General features: G+C 41.1%; 1 protein-coding gene across 1 annotated transcript; it reads left to right on the top strand.

The window, feature by feature from the left end:
• Nucleotides 1-110: 110 nt before the first annotated feature.
• LOC109858245 lies at nt 111-9,834 on the top strand. Its single transcript, XM_020435316.1, has 9 exons — nt 111-486; nt 2,027-2,924; nt 4,594-4,850; nt 4,945-5,332; nt 5,422-5,689; nt 5,786-5,977; nt 6,235-6,910; nt 7,032-7,128; nt 9,749-9,834. Exons 2-9 carry the CDS (start codon nt 2,141-2,143, stop codon nt 9,823-9,825), a joined length of 2,739 nt encoding a protein of 912 aa, XP_020290905.1. The 5' UTR covers nt 111-486; nt 2,027-2,140; the 3' UTR covers nt 9,826-9,834.
• Nucleotides 9,835-14,645: the final 4,811 nt, after the last annotated feature.

The following is a 14,645-nucleotide window of genomic DNA, read 5'->3' as shown; positions in this document are numbered from 1 at the left end:
CGCGACGGATATGCGGACGGGCGACAACGCGCATGCGACGCGCGCTCCCATTGGCCGGCGCGGCTGCGCTGTCATATGACGAAGCTGCGTGGCATGACGGGACGGCGGATCGCGATTTTGCAACATGGCGGCGAAGTGAGGGCGAAGTTGCGGGTGATGTGCCGTCGCGGAAAATGCATATTTTCTAGTCGCCCGTAAACGGTTCCGTTGTTATCCTACAGTCACGCGTGACAGTTTAGTACGTGTACAAGTGTTGTCGATCCGGGCCAGAGGCGGTGATGCGCGTGGTAAATATGACCGAGGAAGCCAGTGGCGCGGCGACGAAGGTGACACCCCGCGGCACCGTGTGCTTCTGCACGTATGGCAGGGACTAGGGCCCGCTTTGATAAGGGAGCTCCGCTACTTTTGTCCAAGCGAGCCGCGGGCAAGTCAGCAGCATCAAGTAACCACGCGATGTCGTGGCCAGCTCTGCCGAACTGTGAGAATGTGAGTGTCGTGTTCGCTGTGTACCTCGTCTCTTGGGCCGATTGCTGTACGCGACATTCGTACGGCGCGTGTTACCGACGACAAAGTCGTAGCCCTGCGTAATTTCGGTAGCTACGAGTGCGTGTGTGCGTGCGTGCGTGTGTGCGAGATCGCTGAAGGATCGTGTTCCTAGAATCGGCGAGGCCGCGCCGCCGTTCGTCCGCTTCTGAGAATTTCGGTGCAGCGACTCGCGCACACGCTGTCCGAGAAATAAATCCCGACGCCCGTATATTTGCAGCAACGGGCGCGTCGGCCGCGCGATCGTCGATTGCCGAGAACAGAGCGTAATTCGCGGAGCGAGTAAGTCAGCGGCGAGTCCATTGTGTCCGTTGATCACGCCAGTTGATCACGTTTCGTCGGTTCTCACGGCGAGCCTTTCCTCGTCGCACGTTCGTAGCGCCGCTCTCCGCTCGCTCCGTCTGTCATCGGCGATCGGAAGACACAACGACGATGAGCTCATCGTCGTCGGGAGACACTCGCCTACGTGCATCTCTCCGTTCAATTTCCCTTTCCTTGCTTCCGCGTCGCCGAATACGCAAAATGACACATCTCTTTTTAAACGGCGGCCTTTTTTAGCGCTCGCTCGCCGATATGTACCGAGAGGTTCATTTCTGGTCTCGGTAAACGTCAATGCAGCGATACTCCAAAAATATTTCGCATGTCCATGGTAATCTAAACGCATCGCAGATAGCGCTCCGATAATACCGCTAATTTATGAATGCTCGATATGCCCAGTGGTTCTTTCAAATGTGTTCGGTGCTTGTTGACAAGCTGTGCAACTGGCTATCACCAGCTGCTTTGGCTTTTGCTTGCAAACATTAGCATTTTGCGCAATTGATGAATTATTAACAACTGATGTCGTGAAAACTGTGCATGTGACATAACTGACATTTCCACGCAGTTAGAAAATGGTTTTTATGGTTAGGATCATCAATTGTCAAAAAGCAAATGCGGATATCTTTATTGAATTTTGGTGCAATCAGCAATTTTAATTTGTTTTTTTCCTAAAATTACATATAAAAGCTACATTTTGTCATTTCTGAAGCCTGTTTCACGAAAAATTTGTGTATTTTAACTGAAATTGTAAGATTTATCAAATAATCATAGTTTAAATATTTAAGATGGAATAGTTATATTCTAGAATTACTCTTTAGAAATTGCAATATTATTGTGAAAATTTCGACTTTTACAAACATTTGAAGAAGACAAATTTATGTAAATTTATTACTATTACTTATTGAAGTAGTAAATGATATTTTTGCATATTATGAAAGGAGGTTGCTGCTGCACCCAAATAATCTCATTTACATACAATGAAGTATTCTAAATAGTTACAGCGTTTTTGTATTGTCTCTAATCTTAAAAATATGTATACTACAATGCGTATATGTTGCGAACACAACGACACAAAGAAATTTAGAAATTTAGATTATACTTAAACTAAAAACATTTTTAACTTGCGTAAATTTATTTACGTAAAGATATTTTTTCTAATTTTCAGATATATGCCAGAAATAGAAGCTCTAGAAATTACTGTGATTTCTGATCGTACATGCGTGCCAAACACGAATATATAAGAGGACGTTAAGAAGGGATCCAATGGTTTCCTGACATAATGGAAGGCAATATATATGTGAAGAATGAACCGGGACTTGAAGAGCAATCACTCGCAAATCCACAGCCCAACTCGTCTGCTGAAGACGGTATGGGAGGGGCGAAGATCTGCTTCATTTGTGGTGCCGTGAGCCGCGGCGATCAGCATTGGTTACGAGCGAAACAAAATCCGAATGCGCCCAATGAGCCTTTCTATCCTTTCCTCGAGTCGCACGAGCCACCTAACGGCTATCGTGGCGAGGATATTAGAAATGGCGCTGTCAAAGTGTGTAGCCTCTGTCACATTTTGGTATCGCAGCAGTGGGAGGCATACGAACGGGAGGCCAAGCCTCACAGCCAACGCATCTATTGGCTGAAAAGATGTGACGGCGGCCCATTCACGGGAGCCGAAATGGCACTCCAGGGCGAGTACGCCGCCCAGGTGTTGGGCTTAACGAACGATCAGATGCCGCAAATCAAGCAGGAGAATCGAGGCGAGAGATCTATGGGGTTCTCGCCGCGATTGCCACCGAATTCGCCTTCCCCAAGAGTGGAACAGACTAGGCCACCGTCGAATTCGATTGAGCTACCGAGGCCACATTCTAACACAGCAGAAACGCATAGACATCTGGAACAAGCGAGACTTACGATGGAATCTCCGCATCACAGATTGCAGTCACCTCACCAAAGATTGCAAAGCCCGCGACAGCCTGTTGAGGAAGTTAAAATATCCACTGAAGCGGCGTTGGATCTGAGACACGTACCTGAGAAACGCTCACCTGTATCCAACCCGTCACAACCTCCAGGTTGTAATCTTCAGTATATTTGTCATGTGTATTTAAGACCGATTTAGTAATTGAGATACACTAAATGTAGGAATCAATCTGTATTCAAAATTCAAGAAGAAAGAATGTATATTTTATGTATATATTTTTTATTTTTTTTAATAACAATCGGCCTTTGTAATAGAAATTTTACTTTGACAATAATACATTACGTAGGCTATTATTATTTTTTCTGTTTTTTTTCAATACTATTCTTATATGATGTTATCTTTTTCTAGAACTGAAACTGTTTATTTTGTAATTTTAATAAACCAATTGTTTTGTACAACGATATTATGCATCGACAAATATCAATCGATCTTTTAAATTAGAGTATGCAGAGAACAGGACGAAAGCAACTGTACATCGGAATCTTCCTAATTATTAAATTGACCCTTGGAGTTTAATTGGATCTTTATCTGAGGTCGACTTACCGCGTCTTTACTCGTAACTTCAAGAGAATCAAAGAATGCTCTGTTTGTCATACAGGGTGTTCGTGGTATGGTCAATGAATAAATAACTCTTTATGAAAAAAAAAGCAAATCGAAGATAAAGTATATTACTTGATTTACCGCAGTTGTTGGCGAGAAAAATGTCGAATATAATAGTACCGAGCCTATTTAACTATGTTTTAGCGTTTGACCAGACATAAACATACATCTATTTATACGTAGTATATATCTTGGCATCCTGTGTGAAAAAAGAGCGAGACTTGTTTCGATTAATGCGCGAAAGTATCGACAGTATAGCATAAAAACCTAAAATTATATCAAGGCATCTTAATATGCATTCAAGTTTTAAAATATATCTGATAACTGTACATTTATAGGTCAATTTGCGTGATCGGATAGTATATCTAAGATTTATCTTCAGATACTCTGTAGCCATTAAAACGGTTCATATAGTGCGTATTAAAACGGTTTTAAATATAAAATTTGATTGCGCTTAAACTCGAAATCACTCAGATATCTTATAGGACTAAAAGCTATTTTTTTTTCATCGCTATTACTTGGTATCTCACATTAAAATGTGTGCAAAGTAAACACGCGAATTAGGTCACTACGCTAGCTCTAGTCCTTCCGTGCTTCAATGTAAACATTTGAAAGTAAAGGTTAACAGTTTTTTTTTGTAGATAAGACGCTCGTTACGAAAGTCACGGCCGAAGAGTCGACCGATTCATTCAGCGCGCACTTTCAATCTGAGTAACAATTCCGAAAGATTTTCCTATTCTCAACGTACGCGCTCGCAGAATATTTTAGCTTTTGATGACCTTTACAATTTCGATCGGTCCGATATGATATTCATTAGTCAACACATGCCCCGATAGATAACCGGGTCGTTTGAAATAGTTGTATTGAAACAGTACGCTCGCAAGTTGAATGCGAAACTGCAAAACCGTTGGGCTCCCCGTATTCGGATATAGCATGATGATAAACTCGCTGAAAAATGCTGGCTCTAAGTGGGCCACGTGCGGCGCGACGATAATACCGAAGGCTTGCGAGATTCCCGGAACAACAATGCAACAAACGGCGGCCGGTTGATGTGCTCGCGAGATTTTACTTAAGTTCACGTCGCTGCCTTAGAGTTATTTACGCTGTTTCCGCGATGACGAACGATTTGTATAACAAATTGTCCATCGGTTTGATTGCAGCTATTTACAGCGGTGGATCGTCGTCCAGCGTCGGTACAGACATTCTGGACCTATCGATGCCGGACAAGAATTCGGTGACAGAAGTCTGTTACGTGTGCGGAGATGAATTCAAGAGGGGATCTCTCAGTCACCTCGCTGCGAGGCCATTGTCAAACCCGCCGCATCCTTCTTCCAGTCCGCCACCGTTCTTTCCGTCATTATTGCTACATCCAAGACCGAGTAGAAGTCGGCCTATGGATAGCGCAGGTCGTGTACAGGTATTTCTTCACAAGTACACTTTTTTGCCTGCTATTATTATTACTGTTTCGAACAATTTTTACAATAATTTATTTGTCGATTTTGTGTTTCAAGGCGTGTTCGGCGTGCCAGAGTCATCTTTTATTACAATGGCACGCATACTCAAGGCAGAAAATACCGCACGGTGAAAGAAATTATACTCTTCGTAAGCGGCAAGCCCCTGCAATGGACACGACCACGTTTATCTGCTACACATGCGCTCTCGAGTACCCTTCATCCAGTATTAGACTTCTGTATTGCTGTCCTAATCCAGAGAAGGAGGCGTACTTCCCTTTTATTTATTCTCTGAGACCTCCGCCAGGAGCTAGTCCTATTAGTCCTCAGGGAATGGTGCAGGTTTGCTCCATTTGTTATAAAGCTATTCCGCAAAAACAGCAAGTGTTTGGCGGAGAAAATCACGAGGCGCAGCCGACTGGCCAGAGTGTTGATTTTCGTCAACAAGGTTCGTTTCTGTTAATTCTCGGAAATATTTATACAGATTTATTTTGTGTTTACGCGAGAATATTATAAAGGGATTTTTATTGTACACAGGTCCTTCGCCACGGCCTGCTGTACCAAAATCTCCTGCTAACTCAGCCGGCAGCGACATCCGTTTCAAGCCATATGACCTAAACAAATCGTCAGTTGCCACAAGTAAGCAACGCAGTAGTACCAGCAGTACTACCGCAAAAGCTCCCACACCAGGTCAACGTAATTCACCCAGCAACGGTCCTGCGGAAAATGGTAGTGTCGCTGGTCAGAATTATAGATTGAATTGCTATATCTGTGAGAGATTATATCCTCGCACTCATATGGAATGGTGAGTCCCGCTCGACGATTTATTGAAAAATCACAATCAGCGAAATTTTTATGTTACAGAATATCGTAATATAACGGTTTTTTCTTTATTATTCAGGTTATCCACGAGTCCAGAAGGAATGAATTCACATGCTATGCATTTTCCTTTCTTGAGGGGAATGGCGCGTACATCAGAGTACGGTTGTATGGATATGTACGGCAGGGTATTAGCGTGTACTCACTGTGTAAATCATCTTGCGCAACAGTGGGAAACTATGGATGCTGAACGGATTCCTTTAGAACGCCGCAGGTTAGTTTGTTGCGACAGCGACAATCTAATGTAACAACATTAGCTATTATTAAATGTTTTGCATACATTACGTGAGTTAATAGTCAAGTAAAACCGGTAAATTAAATGTCTTTTACACTATGTTTTGTTTTTTATTCAATTTTCGTGTAAGAAAGAAGGTTGACAAATACATAATTTTCTTTAAATAATTTATGGTAAACCACACATTTATTTGTTTGTTTTATTTGTATCTGCTAATTATCTGATATTTCTTCTAGGTACGATATTCCTAGTCCACATCCAAATGGTGACGTGAATCGATCAGTCGCGACACCACCGAGTTCCAGTTCGGATCGAACGTTTGGAAGCAACCCGGGCACGTCGAGTAGCTCGATCTATTGTTTCCTGTGTGGTTTACATAGTGATTTGACTCTTGCGAGAGTACTTTACAGTCGTCCGCAAGGACGGAATGCACCGTTCTTCCCTGAACTGTTGCGTCATCAGTCACCGCCGAATGCCGAGCAACTTCGTGAGGATGGCTCTGCTTTGGTCTGCACATTCTGCTATCATTCACTGTTGGCGCAGTGGCGTCGATATGAATCTCTTCAGCAAAATAATCCTGCCGAGCGTCAGTACAATACGCACGACTATTACTGTTATGTCTGTGGAATTATGACATACAGAAAGCGAGTACGAGCACTGTCGGTGAAGGACTTTCCTTTCCTGAAGTATCACAGGCAGGCAGACAAAAGTTTGTTGTTGGAAAACGGCGATTACGCGGTGGTCTGTCTGGACTGCTACGAGACGCTACGTTCACAGAGTTGCGAGTACGAGAGGTGGGGATTACCTATTGAGAAACGGGAATACAACTGGATTGTGCAGCCTCCACCGCCCGAGGACAGTCCTGACGCGGCCATAGCCAGGTTACCGTCCGGCGAAAGATCCGAGAAAGTGGTAAGTATATTGCCGATCGCAAAATATCAATGGCGTAACTCGCGCATGATATAAATAATTAAAGTCAATTATACGCCGTGACAGAAACAGATTACTATGGTTATCTGCTTATTTCCGACAGGTTCCACCGACATTGACGGCCAGGCCAACGCGAAAAAATTGCTCGCCAAAAGCGCCCGACAAAAAGGCACCAGCAAAACTTCCGGAAAAGGAACAAGGTAAGTGATAACTTTCTTTTAGAAAAAAAAAAAACAAATTATATATAAATTATATATAATACATATTGTTTGGCTTCCTATGTTGGCCAAACAAAAAGATGACTGGTTTCTAGAATATCTGAACATAAGAACCACATTCGACGTTCTTCTTCTCAGAGATCGGTCATTACTGACCACAGAATAAATTTTGCTCACGATTTCGATTGGAATGGAGTTAAAATTTTAGATAATGAACATTCCTTTTCGAGACGCTTTGTTTCCGAGATGCTTCATATAAAAAAGCAGAAGATGAGTTTGAACTTGCAGAGTGACACAGATTTACTTGACAATGTGTATGCGCCATTAATTGATAGATTTACAAAGATATGACTTTTAGTTGTTGTGTACTTGCGCTTTTGCGTGTCTTCCCCACTCTCCGCTCAATTTAAATGGTTTTATCTTCTCTGTTTCTTTCAACGTTTTAATATACCTTTGACTGTCATATCGTGTTTTACTTTGCTGACTTCCTTTTTTGACATCTTTTATTTTTATTTTTATATGACAGTAAAATTAATTATTTTCTTTTTAATTATAAGTGGTGCGTGGTTGGAGATACGTGAGTACAATTTTTTTATCGCATTTGTTATCCACCATTTTTCTAGTTTTTTCTTGTTTTTATTTTTTATTTTTATTTTGTTTTTTTGTACAGGCATTTTGTCTGAAGATGACTCAATTTAGAGTCGAAACGTTACGGTTACCTTTATTTGAATAAATTACATACACACTAATACTTGTGTTAAAGCTCATATTGGTCCTTCACACATTGGATATTGTTTGTTAAACATTTGAGCTTTCATTTCTACCGTTTATATATATTTTTAAAAAAGATTCGGTAAGACAGAAGGCACGATGGAAGGCAAGCGAAATAGAAGATGAAACGTGAGTAGTGCTCTTAAAAATTCAACAGACAAAAACAAACTACCATAGAATAACTATCCTAGAACGCAAGTCTCCTATAGTTGCGTTCGAGCGAGTTTTCGCTGCTTTTTCGCCATCTTTCTAATTAATTCCCCTTCTTTTTATTGTTATATCTTTTTTTTTCTTTTTTTATCTCATGGATCTTCTAGTATCTCGAATTACGTAAGAAAATATCTTTCTCAAAACGTCTTACTATATCGCTTGCTCTTACGGGAATATATCTCGTATATGTGCGCTTTGTGTAATTTAAATCCTACGATTTTGTCCGCATTTTTCTCCGAGCGGATAAATTACATCGTACGTTTAAACAGTAATTCATTTAACATATACTTTGATTATGTGTTCTGTATTATATAATCATATTGTGAGAATATATCGCACGCGCTACGGTATATCTCGTTACAGTTTTATTCGCCGACACCGCGTGCATTCACCCGAGAAAAGCTCTCTTGCCGCGAAATGTTCCCTTGCGGCTTTGTTGCTGTTAGTCTGTAACACTTTCGTTTCGTTCTTGTCCTTTTTCGTCCTGACTTACCGGCGGCGTGCACGCCCCTCTAGCACGGAGGGGAAGGCACGTCTCTTCGAGTTTACGCCGTTGGACGTGTGAGACCACCGTGCAAACCTGCCATTTAGGAGTCGTAAACTTGCACTCGAGCAGGCCGTTGAAGTCGCTTTTTTAATCTGGTCGGGACAAGCTTGTAAAAAATATATTAACCAAATGACCTTTTCCTGTGTTCCAACATCGTCGTTCTTTCTTTTATGAATTCTTAAATTAATTCGCGACGTCAATATATTTCCTTTTGTTTTGTTTTTTTTTTTTTTTTTAATAAAAAAACCTTGTTTTACAAATTTGCGATTATCTCGTGAATCTGTAGAGAATAATAATTCTCTTGCAACAAAAAACTGTTTATCGAGAGAAGAAGACAAAGTTTTCAATTTATTTTATCTGTCGCTTCTTTGCCATATTGATTGTAAAAGCATGAATAATGTAGCATCAAATTTACATATGTAGAAACAATACCGAAGAACCTATACATTTTTCGTTTAACATCGTTGAACGCGCTCTTAGTGTAGTTATAAAAGTCGTACATCCGGAATACTGTGCATGAATGCACGGAATGTTCCGGGAATGCTTAAGTGTCATTATTCGCGATAATAATATCCGTTTTGTTGGAAAATCATTCTCAATAAAAGAGCTAATAATTTCTCTATTGCGGACTTCCGTCCCGTACGACTTCTGCATTGTATGTAATCAAACGGTATGCTCATGTGAGAAAGCACCTGTACGTTACGTCGTCAATATCTGCAATTTACCGTATATTGACGAAAATTATGGGTTACGTGAAATAGCGCCCTTTACCGTTTATAATACGGCACGCACTTTGAAGTTTCATACATCTTTGATAATAATGGACGTGAGGTTTTTTAACAAACCGCAAGAGAAAAGAAGAATTAATCTTTCTCTACATTTTAAAATTTAATTTAACACTATATTTTTGTAACTTTTTGCGAAGTTTTCACTTTTAAAATATTTATCTGTTGTTTTTTACGGATGTTAAAAATGTTTTGATTTATTTTTTACCATTTAAGTTTTCGCCATTCTCGCGAATACGTAAATCACATTTTTGTTAATACGTCGTACAAGCAACTAAATCTTTTTTAGCAATTCAGTTCGTTGAATTCGCGACGGGTAAATTGCGACGACGGAAGTTGCCGGAAAGTTCCGAGAATGAAAAGTAACAAGAAAACCGTAAAAGTCGTCGGTAACTCCGAGTTTCGCGCCCTCCTCGACAAGACGGTGAGAAAGGAAGTGCGCACAGGTAAGCATAATACGATCGTCAAGATCAGAAGGTCGATTAAGGTCGATCGATCTGGCTTAGAGGGTGCCAAAGAGAGGTGGTACACAAAGAGTCGGATAAGACTTAGCGGAGGGCTTAGCGGGCGAGAAGAGCTTGTGCCGCCCGCGGATAGAGCAAGAGGGTTAAAGCGCGGAAGGTAAAGTGTGGCACACATTATAGATGAGAAAGCGCGGTGAAGATGCTAGCGAGTCGGGAGAGGGGTTGAAGGAGAAAGAGCAAACTCCCGCAGCGTGACACCGCATTGCGCCCACTTGCCAACCCGCCCAACACCTAAATTCGAATTAGGGAGCCAGCCCCGTCGTTTCTCGTCAACACGCTTGCTATCCCCGTCCTCTTTTTCCTCTCTCCTCTTCCTTCTCCTCCTCTTCCTGTTCGTCCTTCCCGTCCATCGACCCTCTTCACGACAAACGTACGAGGGCGAGATGTCAGCCCTCTTACCCCGTTCGTACACAACGTCCATCTGCGACCCTCTTATTCACTCTCTCTTACTTGCGGTGAGCAATCAGCGGGAGGGTATGACCGCCGTTGTCGTCTTCCTACGGGAATCGATATCAATGTCATCGGTGAACTCGTCTCTCTCCTTATCCCCCGATAACTGACAATGCGTTCGACAGTGTGCTCGTGACTGTTCCACTTCCAGGCACGCGGCCAAAATGCTCGATTTCGCTCGTGTATTTGACCGTCTCTCGAAATCGGTGCCAAGGCGAGATCCGACCTCGCTGCCTCTTCTCTATTTTGCGAGCTAATGCCGTACATTCTTTTGTCCGTCTTTCGCGCATCTAATTATTGAACGAGAATAAAAATAAAACTCTTACGTCTTTAATTACGTCCTACTTTAAAAATAGCGAATTTAAAATTGATTAAAAAATATTTAACACGTTGAACATTACGTCACTCATTACTGAATGATGGTTTTATTCATCAAAATGAAACAAATCAAAAACATCAAATATCAGATTAAATGAAACAAATTTTGCCAAACCTTTGAGTGCAAGATTTAATAGTATTTATTTAACAGTATTTAATATATCGCAAAATTAGTAATTTGGGTTAGTAAAAAATATATCTGATTTTTTTCCCTGACCGTTCAACGTTGTGTAAAGGTATAATATAAGACTTATAAAAAATATGTCTAGAAAGAATAATATTAAATTTTTACAGAGGGAAATAATTTTATACGTTTTACAAAAATTTTTTATTTGGCATGTATATATAATTCCTTTCCATACTCTGTGTATTGAAATGAAATTTTGGAATCAAGCATATAATATCAACCGGACGTTTTTGGGAGCGCGTTGATTACCAAACTTTGAAAGAGGGTGAAATTTAAACCGGGTGATGACGCGGTTCCGCGAGTGATTTAATCGGATATCTACGCTCTGTGAAATCTGCATTTGGGCGCTTCGTGAATACCACAAATTCATGTAGAGGTGTTCCTCTCAACGCGCTCTCGAGCATGTATCTAGCTTGGCGCGTGTTAATAATTAACCACCGCCGACTGCCTCGCCTAAGTAGAAGCGCTCTCGACGGCGCTGGCAAGCCGGTTCCATGGCTCGTTTCATCACGAATAAACCTTCCTTCCGGTTAGTTCCTCTTTTCTGCTTTCTGCTTTCTCTCGCACGTAGTTCCTTTCTTTCGCTTCGATCCGTTCATCACAGTCTACACGTGTCCGACAAATGATTCTTTTCATGAGAACGATGTTTCTACTGCTATCAATTTACTTAATTCAGCTCTCGCGGTTGTTTGCGCGGTAATTCGCGAAGTAATTATTTTCAAGTTATATTAATTAGCAAAGTGAAAGTTAACAACTTCGTAATGTTCCTATTTTTTTTCACACACTATACATATTGTTATATATACACGTGAATTTTAGAACGCAGACAAACCAATTCTCGGTAACCATAAATAGAACGTAAAAATTTGAATCTATAAAAATTAATTGTATCGTATGCGAGATCGTTTCTCGCTGTGAAGCTTGCAATAAGAATGGTATTTAGTTTATTAACTCCTTGGAGAATATATTTATTTTTAACTGAAAAAATATAAATATTACTTTCTGTTTATAGAAAATTACAAAATTCTTATGAAAAAAATATATAATGAACAGTGTGTGTGTGTGTGTGTGTGTGTGCGTGTGACAACAATTTCTTTGATTACACAAAAGGTAATTGCGAACGTCGCTCGGGACGCTTCGTATGCGAAGTTACTCTCGTTGGAACGCGATAAGAATAATACAGCTTATTAACCCCCTAGAGAGCGTCGACGCGTTATCATGCGGCGAAGGGAGGTCGTGAATGGGGGTCGACGAAGGCATGACTGGGGAAAAGGGGGGCAAGAGAAGGGAATAGCGACAGTGAGCGTGCGTTTGTTCGGCGGAAAGAGGGAGCGAGAGAAAAAGTGAGCGGCGCCCCGAAAGAGGATACGAGGCGAGTGCGGCACGGAGGTGGAAGAGGATAGTCTGGGGGTTGGAAGGAAGGAGCGAGGGGAGAGGTTCCCTGTCGCCGCCATGTATTGATTTTGCCCGACAGACAGTCGGCTGTTGGGCTGTCTGCCTCGTAAGCCTAACACGCCGTTCTGTGGCCTGTTGTCACGTGGGCCCTACCGTAGGCGCCACTCTACTTTCTTTTTTTACCTTCTGAAGTGGGTGATAGTACGGTCCCGAATGGCGCGGGTGGTACTTTATTCAGCGCTCACCCTCACGAGAGGCGCCTTCTGAACGACGATTAGAATTGATATATGGAACGGAAATATAAAAAAAAAAAAACAAGAAAGACTTTGAACCACCTCACGTGTTATCAAACGCAATGTATTGCGACGCAGTATAATTTTGTTTGAATAATGAGCATAAAACTTTCGTAAAACAATTCTGAATTATTTATAACTAAATTCTATCGTTGTCTTATTTTTCTAAGATGGTTGCGACACTTTTTTGCATTTCAATCAAGGAAATATCGAATATTCTTCAAAAACTTTGTTTTCTAGAAACACAAAATTTTATCTATGATTGATGGTCGTTCAAAGAAGTTTTTCTTGATGAGGTAAAATATGTAGGTTTATAGTTTAGAAGTATTGGACATTATCAGACATTATTATCAAACATAATGCTCTTTTAATTTTTTTTTTTTAATCATTTTCTTTAATGTCTTTGTTTATTCATCATCGAGCAATTTCTTTTTGGATTCCAATCGAAATAGACGTGTGTTTTCTTCGCGACTGACTGTCGATCATCTGCGGCTCGCATCTGTCAAACATGTCGGCACTCAATCGCAATACCTATATCATGGTATAATCCGATTCTTCCGTGTCGGAAATCCCCCGGGAAGCCCATAAATACGTCGTTCACCGTCTGTCCTCTGCGCTGTCGCTTTATTAAACACACGGTACATCGAGAGAGAGAGAGAGAGAGAGAAAGTGTGTGTGTGTGTGTATGTGTGTGTATCACGATCTCTCTGCGACGCAAGACGAGAGTAACAGACATATCGCAGACATTCGTCACCGAATATCAGACTCTACGCCAACTTACGGCCTAATTGATCATCAAATATAGAACGTCGTTTCCCTGTCTGCGTAACACTTGCGCAAACTACTCCAACAGCTGCAGCTATTCATCGCGACGATGTTCCTTCCGAGAAGAAGCTGCCTCACGTGAATTACCAATGCACCGAGTCGTTAGTACGTAACGAAACGACGTCAGAAAGTCACACGATGACTTATCGAACGATTTGCCTCGCTTTCCTCTACCTTCGCACGCGCAGCTGATCGGAGTCTATCAATGCCATAAAATTGACATTACGTACATCAATTGTTTGTATCGCATATATTGCAACTTTTGTGCATTTTTACGGACATTTCTAAATTTAATGTTTTTTTTTATAACAATTTTTTTTCAACTATATACACACACACACACACAGAACGGTGGATTTCCGGGCGTTAACGGAAACTTGTTGCGCCTAGAGTTCTAGAGAGAGAGAAGAGTTTTGAAGGCGCTTTACACTTTCTTTTGCACACCATAAGCACACACACGCGATCGATAGCTATCAAGTTAAGTGCTTCTCTTGACAATTATTTCAAAATCGATACATAAGCGCGCGATAAACATCCCATTTACTGCGATAGTGATAAAAAAAAAAAACATACTTCAATTATTCTCTCTCATGTATTCGTATTATAGTTTGAATGTAATATCAGCAAATTGATACGACGTAACGCCGTAATCGATGTGGATATAACACGCGCGTTTAATAGTTAATTATCAATCCGCTACGAAGCAATTAATGCAGTAAGCATCACTTGCGAATGCACAAAGCGCGCTTGCTGCGCGCTCGCTCCCGTGACATTTGTGCAAATGATGACGGAGAAACGCGGTAAAATTGTTTGGGAATATATCTCGCATTTCCACAGCCTGATGTTTCAATAGGTATTAAGTTATGAGTTACGTCGCACAATAAATCAATAGCTTCGCCCGCTGACGTAATTTCACTTGGTATGCGTTTCGATGTGTACGCACGCATATACACACATGAGTAGTGATCGCGTAGTGGAATAACAACACGTATTGTTTTTAAATTGACCTTAAATTATCTAAAAACTTGGTTTACAAAAGAAGTGATATGAAAAAGTAGCACCAAGTAAACTGTTGTACGTTATTTTTTTACATACTACTAAAACTTTCTCTATAAAACCTCTTTTACAAAATAC

This window comes from Pseudomyrmex gracilis, unplaced genomic scaffold (genome assembly GCF_002006095.1).
Source record: "Pseudomyrmex gracilis isolate BER0280 unplaced genomic scaffold, ASM200609v1 scaffold_194, whole genome shotgun sequence".
Classification (NCBI taxonomy): Eukaryota; Metazoa; Arthropoda; class Insecta; order Hymenoptera; family Formicidae; genus Pseudomyrmex; species Pseudomyrmex gracilis.
The sequence above is the reverse complement of the archived record's forward strand: the minus strand, read 5'-3'. Positions and strand labels throughout refer to the sequence as shown.